The sequence below is a fragment of the Oncorhynchus keta genome, chromosome 36 (genome assembly GCF_023373465.1).
Source record: "Oncorhynchus keta strain PuntledgeMale-10-30-2019 chromosome 36, Oket_V2, whole genome shotgun sequence".
NCBI classification, from domain to species: Eukaryota; Metazoa; Chordata; class Actinopteri; order Salmoniformes; family Salmonidae; genus Oncorhynchus; species Oncorhynchus keta.
In genome coordinates this window covers 11,142,300-11,163,867 of record NC_068456.1, presented here as the reverse complement: position 1 = coordinate 11,163,867, position 21,568 = coordinate 11,142,300, and the positions used below count along the sequence as shown (strand labels likewise).

At 43.2% G+C, this 21,568-nt stretch overlaps 1 protein-coding gene across 11 annotated transcripts in view; it reads left to right on the top strand.

Moving 5' to 3' along the window:
- LOC118369399 (LIM domain-binding protein 3-like) overlaps positions 1 to 21,568 on the top strand; it is a 65,942-nt gene that overhangs the window by 20,851 nt on the left and 23,523 nt on the right. For 6 of the 11 annotated variants that reach the window (XM_052498477.1, XM_052498476.1, XM_052498483.1 and 3 more), the window contains 3 exons: positions 4,246 to 4,397; positions 13,190 to 13,265; positions 13,811 to 14,070. In XM_052498477.1, the coding sequence (XP_052354437.1) occupies positions 4,246 to 4,397; positions 13,190 to 13,265; positions 13,811 to 14,070 (488 nt within the window). Of the gene's footprint in view, positions 1 to 4,245; positions 4,398 to 13,189; positions 13,266 to 13,810; positions 14,071 to 15,734; positions 15,758 to 17,209; positions 17,405 to 21,444; positions 21,475 to 21,568 lie in introns of all 11 variants that reach the window. The other 5 variants (XM_052498480.1, XM_052498486.1, XM_052498481.1 and 2 more) reach the window with 3 other exon arrangements.

Below are 21,568 nucleotides of genomic sequence, written 5' to 3'. Positions count from 1 at the left end.
AATCAGCTTCAAAATCTATGGCAAGACTTGAAAATGGCTGTCTAGCAATGATCAACAACCTGCTTGAAAAAATATATAATGTGTAAATATTGTACAATCCAGGTGGGCAAAGCTCTTAGAGACTTACCAAGAAAGACACACGCTGCCAAAGGTGATTCTAACATAAATTGACCCCGGGGGTTGAATACTTATGTAATCAAGATATATTAGTGTTTTTATTTGTTATACATTTTTTACCTATGTTAGAATTCTTCTTCCACTTTGACATTAGAGTATTTTGTGTCGATCGTTGACAAAAAAGGACAATTAAATACATTTTAATCCAACCTTGTAACACGACAATGTAAAAACAAATCAAGGGGTGTGTGAATACTTTCTGAAGGCCCTGAGAATATATTTTCCAACACCGGTTAGTTCCAGTTCCCTGTTGGTGTGTGTTTTTAAATGAGCTCTTCACAGTGGTCTCACCAGCTAGTTGCAGGCTGTCTTGCACGTGCCTAGTGACAACTGAGCTCCCCAGGGAGATACAGACAGGGACCCATTACATTTTTTCACTCCGAGAGAGATGGATAGGGATGGAGGGAGGGAAGGAGAGAGTGATGAGTAGAGGGAGAGAAAAAGAGGGAGAGCGGGGTGTGAGAAAGGGAGCGAGATAATGGGATAGAGAGAAGGAGTAAGAAGAAGGGAATTAAAGAGGGGAAAGGAGGGGGAGAGTGGAAGAGATAGCGAGAGAGGGATATATTTGAAGGCAACAGACCGAGATGGCTGGTGGAGCTTGATACCAGCCTCAGACAGCCTTCTGCACCGCTGTGGGACAGTCTGTTTTTTACCGGAATGAGGTGTAGGCCAATTTGAATTAGTTTAATTCATAGAACTGTGAGGAGTGACAAGGAAGGGGGGGGGGCGGGGGGTTTTCCTCCCGAGGATACTCGTCTATGACTAAAAGTAAAGAGATGCTACTGCTTTTCAAAACCACAGATTTGTTGTGCATCACTTCAGCTTGACTCATGTGAGGGAATGGCTGCTTGGCTGGGTGGGTTGTCGGGGGTGGGTGTGCTTGTTTCCCGAAATGCACAGCTGAAAAGCCCCCCTGGATATAACTGATTAGTGGAGAAATTTCAACAACACACTCAAACGGGTCTGCAACAGTGTGTGATGGGGCGGGAGAAATGTAACCACTCTCGAACTCATAGACAGTTATAAGTTATATTCTTAAAAACTTCTATGGCTATATATCATTAATTTAACAGTCCATAAATGGTTGTAGCAATCACAGATACTAAACCCCTTAATGCTAAAGTTTACTTTGATTTTAAAATCTTATTTGCACTTCTCTGAAGTCAGTGCCCATTCACTTCTCCATTTTCTGTGCTCATTTGCATTTCTCTCTTCTCTGTGAAGTCGGTGCCCAATCATCTTGTCTTCCGAGTGGCGCAGCGGTCTAAGGCACTGCATCTCAGTGCAAGAGGTCCCTGGTTCGAATTCAGGCTGAATCACATCCGGACGTGATTGGGAGTCCCATAGAGCGAGGCACAATTGGCCCAGCATCGTCCGGGTTTGGCTGGGGTAGGCCGTCATTGTGAATAAGATTTTTTTTCTTAAACTGACTTGCCTAGTTAAATAAAGGTTCAATAAAATAAATAAAAATCTCATTCTAATGAATGAAGTGTGTCTCGGTCTACAGCCGACTCACTCTCTTCACTTTGATGAAAGTGCACACAGACCCTATTGTTGCAATGTTATTCCATGTTCTTTTAACAGTAATAATGAATAAGCCACCCTGACTTTCATTTTCCACTCAAGGGATTTAGTCAGTTAGATTGCTTTATGAGAGCTCTCTCACTTCTCTCGCTTTTTTATTCCTCTCTTCCTGAATGATGGAAATTATTGCGGGAATGTGACAAGTGAGTAAGTAAGAAATGTCAGGCAGTTTGAACAGGAGGCTGCCAATTACTGTGTACTACTCCTGGGAGTAAAAGATGGGGATAAAGACCATTAGATTAGGTGAGGTAAGGGTTTTTATCAGGAGGGATATTTTGGGGCGAGGGTGGTTTTTATAAATGAGGGCAGATGGTGTCAAAACTGGAGGGTTAAAGAGGGGGGAGGCAAAAATAAAAATAAATAAAACCCTGCCTCTGATAATTTGGCTAATGAGTGGTATGGAAGCCTCCCCATCCTTTCTCCCCTAGTTTCATCATTAAATGGTGGAAATTACAGAGTTTCCAGTGTACTAATGATCCTGGGCACTTAATTAGATGTTTCCTGGTTTGTTCGGAGGCATGAATCGCATTGGTGACTACGCTAACACTTTATTTAGATTAGTCTGTAGAGCATCTACAGATGGCGTATCATTAACATTTCAACTAACTACACTACATGACCAAAAGTATGTGGATACCTGCTCGTCGAACATCTCATTCCAACATCATGGGCATTAATATGGAGTTGGTCCCCGCCTTTGCTACTATAACAGCCCCCACTCTTCTGGGAAGGCTTTCCACTAGATGTTGGAACATTGCTGCAGGGACAGATTCGTCTGTCGGACTGCCAGATGGTGAAGCGTGATTCATCACTCCAGAGAACACGTTTACACTGCTCCAGAGTCCAATGGCGGTGAGCTTTACACCACTCCAGCCGAGCGCATGGTGATCTTAGGCTTGTGTGCGGCTGCTCAGCCATGGAAACCCATTTCATGAAGCTCCCGACGAACAATTATTTTGCTGACGTTTCTTCCAGAAGCAGTTTGGAACTTCTGTGGCCTACCACTTTGCGGCTGAGCCGTTGTTGCTGTGGCTGGGTGGTAGCCTATTGGTCAAGAGGTTGGGCCAGTAAATGAAAGGTTGCTGGTTCGAATCCTGAAGCTGACTAGATGAAATATGCCGATGTGCCCCTGAGCTAGGTACTTAACCCTAATTGCTCTGGATAAGAGCATCTGCTAAATGACTCAAATTAGGTTTTTTTTAAATGCTCAGAGACGTTTCCAATTCCCAATAACAACACAGTTGACCAGGTCTAGCAGGGCAGAAATTTGACATTTGTTGGAAAGGTGGCATCCTATGATGATGCCACGTTGAAAGTCACTGAGCTCTTCAGTAAGGCCATTTGACTGCCAATGTTTTGTCTATGGAGATTGCATGGCTGTGTGCTTTCATACACCTGTCAGCAACTGGTGTGGCTGAAATGGCAGAGTCCACTAATTTCAAGGTATGTCCATATACTTTTGTGTATATATAGTGTATCTATTAACCCTAACCCTTATCCTGACCCTAAACGTAACCCTTATTCTAAACCGAACCATAGCACGCAGTTGCTTATCAACAGATAGTTTGGTGATAGTATGACCATCTATTGAGCATCTACAGATGGACTATCCAAATAAAGTGTGACCGTGATTACTGATGAACTGATCGTCCAAGTTCATTCTTCTACACCCATAATAACATGCTGTACTACAACTGAGATAATGTAATAATCACAGAATATTCCGCATGTTAGGTTATGTAGTCAGCTGTCAAAGATTAGACATGGAGGCCTGCCTGTACACTTGTGTCCTCTTATTGTGTCCAGTGTAAACAGGTTGTCGGGCTCCACCTGACTGTGATTGGGAGGAGGCTTTTGCACCTCTGAGAGACTTAAGCCGAGCCCTACGTGACGGCAGCTCACTCATAACACCATTGATCAATTCCCTTCCCATTTCATTGACCTAGGATATTTAGTTCTCTGCTGTGATTAAGTGATAGTAAATAAGGCATACTTTTATGACTGTTGAATACCAACTATCAATCACTTACGTCATGTATTTTCAGGTAGAGGAAGTCCTGCAATGCAACTGATTTTATCCCTCTCGTGCGTTGTCTCTCATTCAACAAGCTCTTAGTGTCTGCTCCACACAGACCGAGACCTAGTGCTAGTAAGCGGGCGGACCATGGATTATGGTCATTGTAGTTAATCACCACATTTTTTGCACTGAACTATGTAGAATATTGGCCTGTTGGAAACTACAACTCCTTACTAAATTTCAAAGTTCGGGGTTGATCTAATTTCTCTCTATAGAAACTGACCATCAAGCTCACAGAATAAAACAGAACAAAATGTTATTATAATAATTGAACTGATGTCTGTTAATTAGCTGTTTTTTGTATTTTTTTATTTTTATGTTTAGACATTTTGGTTAATCGCTTAGCACTAGTATCCATTTGACAAAGCACATTATGATTGACCTATGTGTGTGCTGACCGTCCACAGATCACCCCAGGGAGTAAGGCACAGCAGGGCAACCTGATCCAGGGTGACATCATCGTGGCCATCGACGGGGTCAGCACTGAAGGCATGACCCACCTAGAGGCCCAGAACAAGATCAAGTCTGCCAGCTTCAACCTGGCCCTCACCATGCAGAAGTACGTCTCTCACACACACACACACACACACACACACACACACACACACACACACACACACACACACACACACACACCTCTCCTCTCTGAGGGCCAACTCTTATAGTGGCATTATTGATGATCAGACAGAGATATTAGGTGTCATTTTAAACACGCACAGGGAGACAGTGGGCTGCCTCAGATCTTTTTAGAGGTAGAGATGTGGCCTTTCTGTCATCTGAGGATTGAGGAGAGAGGGAATGTATGGAGGGAGGGAATAGAAATAATAATATTTTTACACCTGTTGTCCTGGCTAAAACTAGAGAACCAAAGATGGATTTGGTATACTTTTATCATGGGATATACATCAATACGATGATACTTTTTTTCCCTCTGACACAGTGTGCTCCCCATAGAAATAACCAGAAGTGCACTCATTCTTTTGTCAATGTTACGATAGGAAAAAGAAAATCAGTGTAACAATATTATTAGCATGCAGCATCGGTCTGTGGACCATGCTTGAATTGAGTTAGTTTGGAACAAATGCTTGTGTACAGACCCATATCTCACAGCAAAACCTAAGTATTTTACCCATCTACCAATAGGTTCCCTTGTTTGCTAGGCATTGGAAAACCTCCCTGGTCTTTGTGGTTGTATATATGTTTGAAATTCACTGCTCAACTGAGGGACCTCACAATTAGCTGCATGTGTGGAGTACAGAGATGAAGTAGTCATTCAAAAATCATGTTAAACTCTATTATTGCACACAGGGTGAGTCCATGCAACTTATTATGTGACTTGTTGAGATCAAATTTTACTGCTGAAATTTAGGCTTGCCATAACAAAGGAGTTGACTGAAGACATATCAGCTTTTCATTTTTAAAAACTTTATTCCACTTCGACATTATGTTGTATTGTGTGTAGGCCAATGACAAAAAAAAAATATTTTAAATTAATTTTCAATTCAGGCTGTAACAACGGAATGTGAAGAAGTCAAGGGGTGTCAATTATTTCTGAAGGCACTGTATGTGTTGTAGTTGTTTTAAGTTTAAACTGAAAACATTTTTTACCATCCTGAAAAATTCTTATTTTTTGGGGGAGTGGTGGCAATAATTTAGCAGAGAAGACCCGTCGCTGCAGAATGAATATACAGTTGAAGTCGGAAGTTTACATACACTTAGGTTGGAGTCATTAAAACTCGTTTTTCAACCACTCCACAAATTTCTTGTGAACAAACTATAGTTTTGGCAAGTCAGTTAGGACATCTACTTTGTGCATGACACAAGTCATTTTTCCAACAATTGTTTACAGACAGATTATTTCATTTATAATTCACTGTATCACAATTCCAGCGGGTAAGAAGTTTACATACACTAAGTTGACTGTGACTTTAAACAGCTTGGAAAACTCCATAAAATGATGTCATGGCTTTAGAAGCTTCTGATAGGCTAATTGACATAATTTGAGTCAGTTGTAGGTGTACCTGTGGATGTATTTCAAGGCCTACCTTCAAACTCAGTGCCTCTTTGCTTGACATCATGGGAAAATCAAAAGAAATCAGCCAAGACCTCAGAAAAACATTGTAGACCTCCACAAGTCTGGTTCATCCTTGAGAGCAATTTCCAAATGACTTTTTGGAGAAATGTCCTCTGGTCTGATGAAACAAAAATAGAAATGTTTGGCCATATTGACCATCGTTATGTTTTCGAGGGAAAAGGGGGAGGCTTGCAAGCCGAAGAACACCATCCCAACTGTGAAGCACGGGGGTGGCAGCATCATGTTGTGGGGTGCTTCGCTGCAGAAGGGACTGGTGCACTTCACAAAATAGTTGGCATCATGAGGATGGATATATTGAAGCAACATCTCAAGACATCAGTCAGGAAGTTAAAGCTTGGTCGCAAATGGGTCTTCCAAATGGACAATGACCCCAAGCATACTTCCAAAGTTGTGTCAAAATGGACAACAAAGTCAAGGTATTAGAGTGGCCATCACAAAGCCCTGACCTCAATCTCATAGAACATTTGTGGGCAGAACTGAAAAAGCATGTTTGCGCAAGGAGGCCTGACAAACCTGACTCAGTTACACCAGCTCTGTCAGGAGGAATGGGCCAAAATTGACCCCTTATTGTGGGAAGCTTGTGGAAGGCTACCCGAAACGTTTGACCCAAGTTCAACAATTTAAAGGCAATGCTACCAAATACTAATTGAGCGAATGCAAACTTCTGACCCACTGGGATTGTAATGAAAGAAATAAAAGCTGAAAGAAATAATTCTTTATACTATTATTCTGACATTGCACATTCTTAAAATAAAGTGGTGAGCCTAACTGACCTAAGACAAGGAATTTTTTACTAGGATTAAATGTCAGAAAAGGTGAAAAACGGACTTTAAATGTATTTGGCTAAGGTTTATGTAAACTTCCGACTTCAACTGTAGGTGAAACCATTTGTCCTTAATAGTGTCCCATGTCGTCTTTTCATTCATTTGAATCTGCTTTGCTGCAAGGCGTGACTACTGCTGATTCACCACCTGCCGTTTAAACTAGGGCAAACACAGTGGATGCCTTCAATTACTTACACGTGTGCACACACACATGACTTCCAAGGTTGCAGAGACCAGATAAAGTGCTAATGAAAAAAAGCACCGCAATATAGCTATAGTGTGCATGTGTGATATGAATGCTTCCTATATCATACAATCAGCCAAATACATCCTAATGATAGACTGCTGAATGTCTAGGGTGAGATGTTAGCACTGGCGGACTTGCCATTAGGCAGAAGAGACAATTGCCCCAGGCCTCACATCATCAAGGGGCCAGAGGTGCCGCCAGGCTCTACTCGAGGCATAATACATAAAGAATCCCCATCAAAATCTGTTTTAAGATAGAGATATCTGCACGGGCTGCGTCTCAATCCCCCGCATCCGCCGATATCGGCCTTCTGAATCTGCGGTGGAAGGTGGCAGAGCAACAGAGGTGTTTGTCAGACCAGGAGACATCTCAAAAATCTGTCTTCTCACTAAAACGTCTGTAGCGTCCGAACGCTAATAAGCCGGTACCGAGCCGAAACATTTCTAGAAGTGAATAGCGCATTTCCATGTGCAAGGTATACAGGTAATTCCACGGTAAAATAAGCTTTCTTATATCACTTGGATATAGGACTAATACTTCAAAACATACTTCCTTTTGATAAACATCTTGACTATTATTCATTGTGTTTCTTTGGGCTAATAGCAGTAAGGCCAAATTCAATGTTTCAACATCATTTTTTTCAATATAATTTTTTATACATACAGGGGTCTTACAATTCTGAATCAAATAGCTAAATTATCCTTGGTATGACAATCTTAAAACAATTCCATATGCTAGCTTAGTCACGTCACTGTCACGCCTCCCTTGGAAGTCTAAAGAATTTTGTATTGCAAAAACTTTTAAGACTGGTCCGCTGACTCCCAGCGACCAAATTTTGATTGGATGCTACAATTCAAGAACCTTTCTACCACATGCCTGTTGGTGCTACGTGTTATGTTTGTCACTGTTTTCAGACAGGGATTGACACATTTTGCAGAGAGTTGTTCCGTATGCTAGTTTGCACCATTGCAGAAAATGGACGAAAAGCTTAATTGTGTTTTGTCAGCTCTGTCTGCATACGTCAGCATGTTTTGATGGGGTTTTAATCTGAGATTTCCCGGCCATCCTCACCATAGACTGTAAAAAAGAATTGTCACGCACTGTTTCACCTATGACACTAATCTAGTGAGCACTATTGGTGCTCCGCCCAAGCCAAGGCATTCGATTGGTTTGACGTGTAGTGAGGTGTCACTGATTTACACTGGGACTCACCCATTTTTTAGCTATTTTTCTGCCATGAACAAGGCAAGCCTGGTTCTTGACATGGCTAGCTTAGTAGAAACCCAGCCTCGGGCCCTTAGACTCTAGGGAGATACAATACGCATTTCTGTAGTAAAAAGACTGGTGCTGCTGATAATACTGTCATCTTTGTTGAGGCAGAGGACATATGTGTAGCCCATGTATCTGATGCTGTCTGGCCAAAAAGAGTATGGCATGTCATACCTTTTTTATATATATATATTTTGTCTAGACAGCATCAGATACATGGGATTTGTATAGTAAGACAGAGGGGCGATGTTTCGCTCACCTGGAAGCTTTCTCGGTTGAGGTAGTTTCATCCACTTGCGAATTGAACGAAAGAACACACGTGCACTCATCGGATGCTGGAATTATTTTGGCTAAATGTGTGAAGGGAGTGATTTGTTTGACAATCAGATGATAACATCATGAGTGGTTGTGTTCATGGCACATTTACAGTTAAATTACGTCTCAACTATAAAACTCATTTCAAAAATCACAAAGGAGTGGCGGGGAGGGTAGGGTTGGGTTGGCAGTCTCTGGTTAATCATTAGTGATGGGCCAGTTTCTCGAACTCTAGCCCCTTTTCACTTTCTATCACTTTATTATCATTTGAATAACTTCCCTGACTCTGGATTCTATAAGGCAACAGCCTTCGTCACTACAGTGAATGGGTCGCTGAAATGAAGACTATGTTGGGGTCCAGGGTGACATTTCCTTTCAACCTACCATCTCATAACAGTTTAAAAAAAAAAATGTTTAAACAATTTTGAACTCTGGTATGAATTGTTTGTTGTGTTTGCGCTCTAAGTCTACTGGCAGTGTTGTTGTTACACAAACCTTTATGAAGGCTAAGTCCCTTAATGCACCCCTACATAAAACCAGACAGTGTCTGTCCTTTAGAGATCCTATTCAATTACATGTTATTCTTATTCCTAATCCGATTGGCCTGTCCTTTGTCAGAGGGGGGCAGTGAAAAGGTCAAGGCACTTTATTTTCTCTGTTTCATCTCCAAGTCAATTAGCAAAGTGACAGGCTATGGTATTTATCATGACAGATGGGTATTACATTGGACACTCTCCCTCTTACCGGACTGTAACCCTTAGGGAGACGTTTGCATAGCCTAACCATCTCGTGGCTCTTTGGTAGCTGTCTGTACTGCTTTTACCCTGTCTTTTAACTGGCTGAACAACTAACTCACTCAGGTCAGGGGTTAAAGCATGCTAGGTCTCACTTTTTAATCCCCACTGACTCTACCTCTACTTTATTTTGGGAGATTTGTGTTTGTTCACCTCAGACCAGAGGTGCCTAATAGTTTGTTTTCCATTCGGACACTCAGAGGAGCCACAAATGGCCTGCGCTCTGCTTTGGAACGTGTTAATTTACTTAAGAGTCACTCCCAGCCATCTCTGTACTGTGGTAGATGTCAAGAGTCTGAGTCGGGCTGCTCTCAGTAACAGTGTTTTACACTCTGGGCCAATTCGGTGTGTCTCATTACACATGTCAAAGGAATGTGGTGATTCCTTGTTTTGATGGGTATATTATACAACCACACACATACAGTACAGTACATTTTTAAGAAGAGGTTGTTTCCGTTATAGTGGAGGGGTTTGAGTAGGGTCCTAAGTGTCCCTCCAATCTCCTCACATCTGCACCTGCTCCTCAACTTCAACTCCCCCCCGTACTCCGCCCACTCCGGCCTGCACAGCTGAGACCCACCACAATCACCCCAACCTCCCTCCCCTCATCTCCTGTGGTTCCACAGGCTGCTTTTCATCAGCCGTCTGATTGTTGTAAAACGGGGAGGAAAGGCTGGCATAGGCTGGCATAGGCTGGATTGATGAAGTGCTTGTCCTCCCCCTGGTTGATTGATTCAAGGAGGCACTCCGCCGTGCCTTTCCAGTGCTTGTCATCGTCTCTCCTCTTCCTCAATTTTTCTTCTCCCTTTTCCCAAGAAACACTTTTCCTCTTGTTTAGTTTTTCTTTTGCCGAAAAAAAACAACCACTGTCAGAGAGAGCTTGTTTTAAAAAATGGGTTGAAAACAAACTCTCACCACCAGACAGAGAAGAATCCCGCTCGGATAAGAGGAGGGTGTTGTGGATGGATCTGACCTCTGCTTGTATAATGTGTGGGAGATGTGAGAGCAGTGCATAAACAGAGGAGGCATGCCAGGTTCACTGTGTCTACCACCATATGGAAGGAACCTGCACCAGATAGTCCTTTAATCCTCAAATGATGGGTTCCTCAAAACGACCTTAATCTTCTCATACTGCTGTGTGCAATACCAATAAATATACTCCCGAAGTCAATCAAGAGAGGTTTATCTGCGGTTCAGTCGGTCGTAGAAAAAGGAGCTTAAAAAGGAGCCGCTTCACCCCCTCTACTCTGTTTGCGTACTGTGGGAGATTAGCAGTGGGGAGGTCAACCCTCTGTCTTTAACACTCTTCAGGTCAGCAGGGCACAGCTATTCCACAGTGCCTTTGCGGTCCAGTGCTGCCACGTGTTGAGGTGATGGTGTGTGAGACTGAAGTAATGCCTTAAGGAAGGTCACTCATAACGGCGTCAACCAAATAAACAATGTGTCAGTATTTCTACATGGGCTCTTGTGGCTTTCATTTCCAACACCACGAGAACAGCGTATTAGTGTGCATAAGACTAAGAGCTATAAAGACGGGTGAAGACAGTCAAGAGTTGATGAGCAATGCAGGTAGTCAACACATGAAGCATCTATTATAAATGTGCATTTTGTCAGTGTTTTTTCACCCCTTACATTCTGAAGCCATTCTAATCTAATGCCAAAACCTTTTGGTAAATTGGAACTTTTGATAAGAACACTCGGTCGTCAGGTCATTGAATCCTTTTCTTTAGTGCTCAATTTGTTTGCCAGAGCCATTTGGGTCTTTTGTGTAGCAAAACCATGCCTCAGGACTACCTGGCATGATGGCTCCTTGCTGTCCCCAGTCCACCTGGCTGTGCTGCTGGTCCAGTTTCAACTGTTCTGTCTGCGGCTATGGAAACCTGACCTATTCACCGGACATGCTACCTGTCCCAGACCTGCTGTTTTCAACTCTCTAGAGACAGCAGGAGTGGTAGAGATACTCTTAATGATCGGCTATGAAAAGCCAACTGACATTTACTCCTGAGGTGCTGACTTGTTGCACCCTCGACAACTACTGTGATTATTATTATTTGACCATGCTGGTTATTTATGAACATTTGAACATCTTGGCCATGTTCTGTTATAATCTCCACCTGGCACAGCCAGAAGAGGACTGGCCACCCCTCAATTCTTCCTAGGGAGTTTCCCAGCCACCGTGCTTCTACACCTGCATTGGGGTTTTAGGCTGGGTTTCTGTACAGCACTTTGAGATATCAGCTGATGTACGAAGGGCTATATAAATACATTTGATTTGATAAGCTACGGACAACGAACACAATTGCATTTTATCGATGGCAATTTTAATGCACAAAAATACCGCAACGAGATCCTGAGGCCCATTGTGAAACCCATTTTATCTGTGACCAACAGATGCATATCTTTATTCCCAGCCTTGTGAAATCCATAGATTAGGGTTGTATTTATATTTTTGTTCAGTATAAATAACCACTATTTGGATAACCACTGTACGGCACAGAAGAACACAATGCAGAGATTTAACAACCTTCTACAATGAAGACTTAAAACATTGGACACTTACAATATGCACTTACTAATTTATTTGAAGTTAGGAAACCTCGTCCTCGACTGTCATATAGCACTGTGTGTTATGCGTCATCTGTGTGCATTGTGCTGGAATGTCAATAAGAAAATACTGAATGTGTCCTTCAAGATGCATTCGGGGCTTGATAAGTGCAGAAAGGCAAGCACTCCCAAGTCTTGACTCACTCAAAAGATGAAGCACCCACGTACTGTTTTTTTTCCATTTCACTTGTGTATCTGAACTTGACCAACAGTGTTAAAACCGAACGTTCTCAACCCATGAGCCTGAGCATACTCTTATACCACCTCCATAGATCTAGGTCAGGGTCTACAACGAGTAAGGTTCACTCCAAAAAGGGGTTTTCGGCTGTCCACATCCACCCTTTTTGGTTCCAAGTAGAACCGTTTTTGGTTCAAGGCTGGGTTGAAGATGGGAAGGGGAAGACAATGAAGTAATTCCATTTGGAAGTGTTAGAAAATAAACAAATAGATTGATATCCTCTTGGAATATTAAATTCCTCTTGTCTTAACCTAAATATTTTGAACCTAGGTTCAATGTAGAACCCTTTTGAATATCATGTACTCTCTGTGGAATGGATTCTACATGGAACCCAAAAGAGTTCTACCTGAAACCAAAAGTGTTCTCCTATGGGGACAGCCCGAAGAACCCTTTTAGGTTGTTAGATAACCTTTTTTTCTAAGAGTGTAGACAAACAACATGGGGGATCAATCTCTGAAGTAAACATTCACCTTATTCTCTGATTTAGACCCCACCTCATTGTTGTTTCATGTAAACATTGGCGGTGCGAACAATATGGTGGATTGACTCTTGCTGAGCTTGGAGAATATACATTTTCTCTTCTAAAATTGTATGGAATTGGCTTTATTCTGGCTCTGGAATCTATGTTTTGTTCTTGTTGAAATGGATCACCACCACTTATGATAAGGAGGGTACACCGTTTGTATCCGAGTGGTCTGTGAAGGTTTCAGGTTTAGCCTAGCTCTTTGTGGACCTCTCTCTGGGACCTTTGACCTTTTTGCTCCTTGTATCCAAGTAGGAATGAGCTTGTTGGACACTGGTCTTTCTCCGGTAGACTTTGCCTCTCTCGATCTCTCTCATAAACCATGAAAAAGATTTCAGTGCAGAACAGCTTTCTGGCAGCCACTTGTTATGTGGTAGAATTCCAAGTCACACTCTAATAACTGTAACATCTTCTAATGTATCTGTTTTTTGTTTTGCTACAGGTCAAAGCGCCCATTTCCACTTTCCACATCCACCCAAAGAATGGATTCTCCCATGCAACAGATCCCTCACCAGAAGGTAAGCATAACCGCAGGCAGCAACACTCTGTTCAGTCTCACTCTCCTAACATATTCAGCACACCGAATGCTACGTTTTCATACTTCCCTAGTTGTAGAATTTGTTGCCCGCACTTATAAATAAAAGATACACACACTCTTCAGTCACACTCATATGGGATCGAAGTGGTTTGAGGACTTTCAGTGAAACCACTTCTTTCTTCCAGACCGGAGGCTTCATAGGGAGCTTCAGGAGGCTCCATGCAAAGTTTCTCAATTAGGGGTGTCAGGAGCCATAGAGGCAGCACAGCACATCCAGCTCTGAGGTCTGTAAGAACAGCCCTGGGCCGTGCTGGGCTGATCCGCTCAGGCACTGTCTATGTTGTCTCTCACTGCCCTCTACTGGTGATACTGGGGACAATGCAGCACCCTCCCTGCCTTCCAAGTTTAAGTTCAAACAGCTATATTTTTGAGAATCATATAGTACCTTTTGCGTTGTACTCTCTGACCACGCCTCTATCTGTCTTCCCCCTTATCCACCTCACCCACGTCTCTTCCCTCCTGAAGGCTCAAACTACCAAAATAAATGGCGGCCTCTCGGCCTGCAATACCTCCTCCGTGTCACTAGAGGCGTCTGGCGAGAAAAACTCCTACTCGGGGTCGCCCACCAAGAGGCAAACTCCAAGCCCTGGGGGCAAGACGACCCCCACAAAGAAGGCACAGTATAACACTCCTATTGGGCTGTACTCAGCTGAGACCCTGCAAGAGATGGCTCAGCTCCAGGAGAGCCACAGAGGAAAGGGCTCTGCAGCAGGCCTCTCAGTGGGGTATGTAACCAAGTGGATCAGACAGTAGTAACATCAGCCAGGGGTGGCCAGGCCTGGTGAACCCCATAGTGAAGAGGAGGGAGTGGGGTAGAAGCTCCGGGTGGAAGTTGCCTATAGGCTCAGGTGTCGGATTAGCCAGCCCTCTCCAAAGCCTAACCTTCAACATTCAGAGAGAACCCCCCCCTCAAAACATACCATAAATCAGTGCCTATGGCCAACTTCACCCTACTCCAAGGGGCTTCACCCTACTCCACCCAGTCCCTGCTGCTCTGCTGACCCGGCCCTCGTGGTGCAGAAGGATAGAACGCCTCAGAACATTCAGATTTAGCTGTGTATTCTGATCCCGAGCTGGGCTCTAGACAGCCTGGTGACCCTAATGGGTTCTAGTGATTTAGGTTCCCCCAGAGGGGAATGTGCAGGGCAGGCAGCACAGTAAAGGCCCCTAGCTCAGGCTGTGGCCCTTCTCCAGGTAATACGAAGAGCCCCCGGGAGATTAGGTGTCCCCTCTGCCAAAATTTGAACATGTGACGTCCCAGGCAAGCCTTACAGTGCTTGTGTATATGAAGAGCTAACTATTGCTTTAAACGTGGCCAGGATGGACTGCACAGTATGTGTCTGATGTGTCAGTTAAGCGCTAATAGCAGAACTTCTTTAAAGTGAGAAAGGTGAATCGCTAAAAGAGGTGAATCGCTAAGAGGTGAATCGCTAAGAGGTGAATCGCTAAGAGGTGAATCGCTAAAAGAGGTGAATCGCTAAAAAGAGGTGAATCGCTAAAAAGAGGTGAATCGCTAAAAAGAGGTGAATCGCTAAAAAGAGGTGAATCGCTAAAAAGAGGTGAATCGCTAAAAAGAGGTGAATCGCTAAAAAGAGGTGAATCGCTAAAAAGAGGTGAATCGCTAAAAGAGGTGAATCGCTAAAAGAGGTGAATCGCTAATAGCAGGGTTTTTTATATCAGTCTTTGTGATGAATACCGTGGAACTAGCATTCCCCTAGTTTTGTCTAAAATAGAAAGCAGTCCTAATTAAAAAACCTCACACACATCTGAGGCATGGGGTTCCCACAATAATTGTGGAGTGCTATAAGACACCGTGACTATGGTTCAGGGCCAGCACCTGTTCTTGTTGTCTCTTTAGAAAGCCATGGAATGGCTAGGTTCAGGTTCCTCTCTGCTCTGCTCCCATCTCTAAACATACAGCACCCCAATATGTCTGCCTCTGTCTCGTCTGACCCTCTCTCTCTTTTATTTATTTCTCTATCTCGCTTTCTACCCTAGTCTACAAAACATACAGTACAAAGTTCTCTTTGGTCTGTTGCACTCTCTCTGCCACTTTCTTTATCACTTCATACCACTGCTCTGACGTAAAAATAGTATTTTAGCGCCACGTTATAGATTTAAAGAGCCTGCAATGCCACGGCTTTATATTAGTGATGGACGAGCCTCAGTAATGATCATAATCAAGAATGAACGGCAACAAAGGTGAAAACATATTTTTTTCACTGATGGCTTTCACTGTTGTATTGTGTGATTCTCAGTATTCACCCTCTTCCATCTATCTTTTCTCCTTTCACGCCGAATCAGCGACCTCGGCGGTGGCGGGTGGTAGAGTGTAATTGCCTTGTTAATCACTGTCTCTTTCTCTCTCTCTCCTCTGCCGCCGCCTCAGGTTATTTCCAACACTCCTGCCAAGTTAGTACCCTACCGTGCATGTGGCGTAGCAGCGATCGCCCCCGAACGCTTCCGCGATTCAGCTGCATGGTGTAGTGTGTCACGTTAACGTTATCGTGTCAGGCTCTTTGGTGTGAAGTGGATGTGCATCGCCTTGGCTTGTTGTGTAGTGATTATGCCTTTTTTGAGACCGATGAGCAGTTCTAGGATCGGTCATGATAATGATAGTTTTGGTTTGGTCTGTAATGGTTGTCAAAGTCCCAGAGAAAAAGGGGAGTGACCGTCTAATAAATCCTAACCTATCATAAAACAAATTTGCCTGTGCTCATTAACTTGAAAACCCCTCGCAGACGAGATCCCTGTTCATTAATAGCGGTTTTGGGATATTTTGTATGAGAGAATAAAGGTCCTTTTCTGGCATTATGCTAAATTCTCCCATGAGCCATCAGCCATGTACATACAGTATGGCATGTAGGTGGAGCGTCTGGACGTGTGAAGTATTTGCTTGTGTAATTGACTTTTATTGCATAGATGGCTAATATGATGTAAAAAAAAAAAACGTTTTGAAACTGCATTGCCTGCGTTGATCAACTGTGTTTTATTTGTGGGATTTGAATGATGATGCAGTGGTTCAATAAGTTAGCCTTTGTGCTTTTGTAACTTAGATGACAGCGCATGTTGATATTAACACATCCATTTGCTCTTTATCTTGATCAGTTTAGTTGTGGGCCAGCTGTAGAACATCATCTGAGCCTGTAGGCACCCACATACCTGGGAGGGCTGACCTGTATCTGTAGGGAAACCTGAGTGTGTGTGTGTGCAGATATGTGAGCTGTGCTGTGCCTGCTCTACTGGGGGATTTACAGAGCATGTTTGCTGTGTAACATACAGCGCCTCGATGGCTCTTTATCCGCCTTTCTCTTCAAAACCCCACGCTGTTGTAGTAGCAGATCTCTATGGGGGGAATTCTGACCCGTGTTAAGCACGAGTAAATGGAACTTAATTCCCTTTTCATGCACCTTTTTCTCTCTGCACGTATTCAGAGGTTGAATTCAATTCATTCAAAGCAAGTTAGCCATACCTGCAGAGCACGTTACGCAGGTGAATAAGGTAAGGCTGTATAGCAAATACTGAGAAGTGCATAGAAAAGGCGTGAATGTCCCCAGTCTTAATTGTCCCCTTTTGTGCATTAGCCAACTCCTTTGTTGTGCCACCCGGTGTTGTGTGCTGTACATGTTGATGTTCCGCATGGCATTATACACGACAGAGGAGTTGGCTCGAGCACAAACGGATCTGCTAACAGGCTATTACACTGTTTCACTTAACATCTCACACCATTTCTCCTTCCACTGCCACCCTCCTTCCTCACTTTCCTTCACGTTTCCCTCTTTCTCCGTCTTTACTTGTTCTCCTCTTCACCCTAATCATCACTATCCTGCCAACTTCCTCCAACCCTCTACCGCTCCACGACAGCAACGAGTATGTGCCCAGCTTCAACCCCATTGCGCTGAAGGACACTGCCCTGTCCACCCACAAGCCCATCGAGGTGAAGGGTCCTGGGGGCAAGGCCACCATAATCCATGCCCAGTACAACACCCCCATTAGCATGTACTCCCAGGACGCCATCATGGACGCCATCGCCGGACAGTCCAAGGGCCACGAGGCCGGGTAAGACCCTCCCTTCCTCTGCACTCCTTCCCTCACTTTCCTTCTCTTTCTACCTTTCCCCCAACCTGCATGACCTAAGTAGTACCCCTCCTTTCCTCTCCTTGGCTGGCTGTGCTGAACTAGCCTAGCACTACAGTGTAGTGTAGCCGCGCTGTGCTGGAGAAGCTAAAGCCGCACACTTACTTCATCAGGATGCCTTTTCAGGTCCTGATTATCTAGGATTGTTACCATCCTTTAAAATATTTCTACAGGACTGTATATCCTAAGTGTATTTTGTATGTGTCAAGAAGGAACATACAACTCAGACTGTTTCAAGTAGGTAGCAGTGAGATCTGTTTGTTTAAGGGTGGTGTTTGTGGTGTGTTACTATTTGTATTGCCTGGAGGGGTTTGGTTTGATGCTCTAAGGCACAGATGTAGAGCAAAGCAGACGGGGTTGGCTTAGATTCTTGACATGTAAGCTACAGTTAAAGTTTACAAACACTTAGGATGGAGTCATTAATTTGTTTTTCAACTACTCCATACATTTCTTGTTAACAAACTATAGTTTTGGCAAGTCGGTTAGGACATTCTATTTTGTGCATTACACAAGTCATTTTTCCAACAATTGTTTACAGACCGATTATTTCACTTATAGTTCACTGTATTACAATTCCAGTGGGACAGAAGTTTACATACACTAAATTGACTGTGCCTTTAAACAGCTTGGAAAATTCCATGGCTTTAGAAGCTTCTGATTGACATCATTTGAGTCAATTGGAGATGTACCTGTGGATGTATTTCAAGGCCTACCTTCAAACTCAGTGCCTCTTTGCTTGACATCATGGGAAATCAAAAGAAATCAGCCAAGACCTCAGAAAAAGAATTGTAGACCTCCACAAGTCTGGTTCATCCATGGGAGCAATTTCCAAACGCCTGAAGGTACCATGTTCATCTGTACAAACAAGAGTACGCAAGTATAAACACCATGGGACCACGCAGCCGTCATACTGCTCAGGAAGGAGACGCGTTCTGTCTCCTAGAGATGAACATACTTTGGTGCGAAAAGTGCAAATCAATCCCAGAACAACAGCAAAAGACCTTGTGAAGATGCTGGAGGAAACAGGTACAAAAGTATCTATATCCACAGTAGAACGAGTCCTATGTCGACATAACCTGAAAGGCCGCTCAGCAAGGAAGATGCCACTGCTCCAAAACCGCCATAAAAAAGCCAGACTACAGTTTGCAACTGCACATGGAGACAAAGATTGTACTTTTTGGAGAAATGTCCTCTGGTCTGATGAAACAAAAATAGAACTGTTTGGCCATAATGACCATCGTTATGTTTGGAGGAAAAAGGGGGATGCTTGCAAGCCGAAGAACACCGTCCCAACTGTGAAGCATGGGGGCGGCAGCATCTTGTTGTGGGGGTGCTTTGCTGCAGGAGGGACTGGTGCACTTCACGAAATAGATGGCATCTTGAGGAAGGACAATTATGTGGATATATTGAAGCAACATCTCAAGACATCAGTCAAGATGTTAAAGCTTGGTCGCAAATGGGTCTTCGAATGGACAATGACCCCAAGCATACTTCCAAAGTTGTGGCAAAATTGGCTTAAGGACAACAAAGTCAAGGTATTGGAGTGGCCATCACAAAGCCCTGACCTCAATCCCATAGAAAATTTGTGGGCAGAACTGAAAACGCGTGTGCAATCAAGGAGGCCTACAAACCTGACTCAGTTACACCAGCTCTGTCAGGAGGAATGGACCAAAATTCACCCAACTTATTGTGGGAAGCTTGTGGAAGGCTACCCGAAATGTTTGACCCAAGTTAAACAATTTAAAGGCAATGCTACCGAATACTAATTGAGTGTATGTAAACGTCTGACCCACTGGGAATGTGATGAAAGAAATTAATTATTTTCTCTACTATTATTTTCTCTACTACTATACCTACTATTTTCTCTACTATTACTATACATTTCACATTCTTAAAATAAAGTGGTGATCCTAACTGACCTAAGACAGGGAATTTTTACTAGGATTAAATGTCAGAAATGGTGAAAAACTCAAGTTTAAATGTATTTGGCTAAGGTGTATGTAAACTGCCGATTTCAACTGTATATTTATGTTTATTGAAAAAATAAATACAGTACCAGTCAAAAGTTTAGACACCTACTCATTCAATGGTTTTTATTTATTCTAACAATTTTCTACATTGTAGAATAATACTGAATAGATCAAAACTATGAAATAACACATGGAATCATGTAGTAACCTAAAATGTGTTAAACAAATCAAAATATATTTTAGATTCTTCAAAGTAGCCACCCTTTGCCTTGATAACAGCTTTGCACACTCTTAGCATTCTCTCAACCAGCTTCATGAGGAATGCTTTTCCAACAGTCTTGAAGGAGTTCCCACAAATGCTGAGCCCTTGTTGGCTGCTTTTCCTTCACTCTGTGGTCCAACTCATCCCAAACCATCTCAAATGGGTTGAGGTCAGGTGATTGTGGAGGCCAGGTCATCTGATGCGGCACTCCATCACTCTCCTTCTTAGTCAAATAGCCCTTACACAGCCTGGAGGTGTGTTTGGTCAACCAGATGGGATGGCGTATCGCTGCAGAATCCTTTGGTAGTCATGCTGGTTAAGTGTGCCTCGAATTCCAAATAAATCACAGAGAGTTTCACCAGCAAAGCACCATCACACCTCCTCCTTCATGCTTCACGGTGGGAACCACACATGCGGAGATAATCCGTTCACTTACTCTGCGTCTCACAAAGACACAGCAGAAGTAACTCTGGGCCTTCCTTTCCTGTGGCAGTCCTCATGAGAGCCAGTTTCATCATGGCGCTTGATGGTTTTTGCGACTGCACTTTGATTTGTTTAACAATTATTTTGGTTACTACATGATTCCATGTGTTATTTCATAGTTTTGATGTCTTCACTGTTATTCTACCATGTAGAAAATAGTACAAATAAAGAAAAATACTTTAATGAGTAGTTGTGTCCAAACTTTTGACTGGTACTGTACATTTGCGCAATGAGCACTTCTTGTCTCTCAAATTCATTGTTACAGTTGTTAGTTAGTTAGTTAGCTAGCGAATTTTTGCCATTTTAGCATGAAATCAGTCAACACCTCAAAACAAGACCTGGTATCAAGAACAAGTTGAAACGAGCCACTTACGATTCCCGACATTGCAGTTTCTTGTCATTGTTGGTAGCTATCTGGCCATCCAGAATCACAATAATATGCTGACTTCTGTTTTCGTGACGTTATCAGCTAATTGATCTATATTCCTTGTTACAAATGCAGGTCACCTGTTGCAATATTCAAGTGTATTTGTTAGATTCCATCCATTCTATGAATGTCTTCATGCTGCTCACCTTCAAGCATAAAGCCACCCAATCACCTTTAGTCACCAAGCCTTCCCTGATCTTTTTGAATTTGAGTAATTTAGCAGATGCTCTTATCCAGAGCAACTAGGATTAAGTGCCTTGCTCAAGGGCACATCTGCATATTTTTCACTAAGTCTGCTCTGGGATTCAAACCAGCGACATTTAGGTTACTGGCCCAACCCTCATAACCGCGAGGCTACCTGCCACCCTTTTACATACCCTCACCCACACTCATAATTGTCTTTCAAATACCTGAAGATCCCAGTACACACATCCCAGTACAAAATGTATAGTTTAATGAAAGGGACTGTAAACTCTTGATTTGTATCAATGTATGTAAATATATAGACACACATGCTTCATGTAAACAGAGAACTTTCTTTAGAAATTGATAACCAGAAAAATTGTTTTGTTCATATGTGGAGAAAAGGGAAATTTCTCTTGGTGAGATTAACGAAAGCTGAGGGTCTCATTCTATGCCTTCCTTCCGCTATGGGGCCCATATCTAATCCTCCCTCTTTCACTTCCTCGGTTCCTCCTCAACAAACCCAATCACCGCACTGTCCATCCCACCCACCATGCCATGCTGCTTCCCCCACCCCTCTCCATCCATCCATCCACTGCCCCACCTCGCCCCGCCCCACCCCTTCCCTGCCGAACAGAGAGGAAGTCCCAGCCGGCTCCCCCTTGGCGTAAGTAGACCTCTCTGTGACAACAGAGCACAGCCTGTGTGCTGTCTCCTCCCTCCTTACGTCCGTACCCCTCACTGCTAACCCACTACATCCT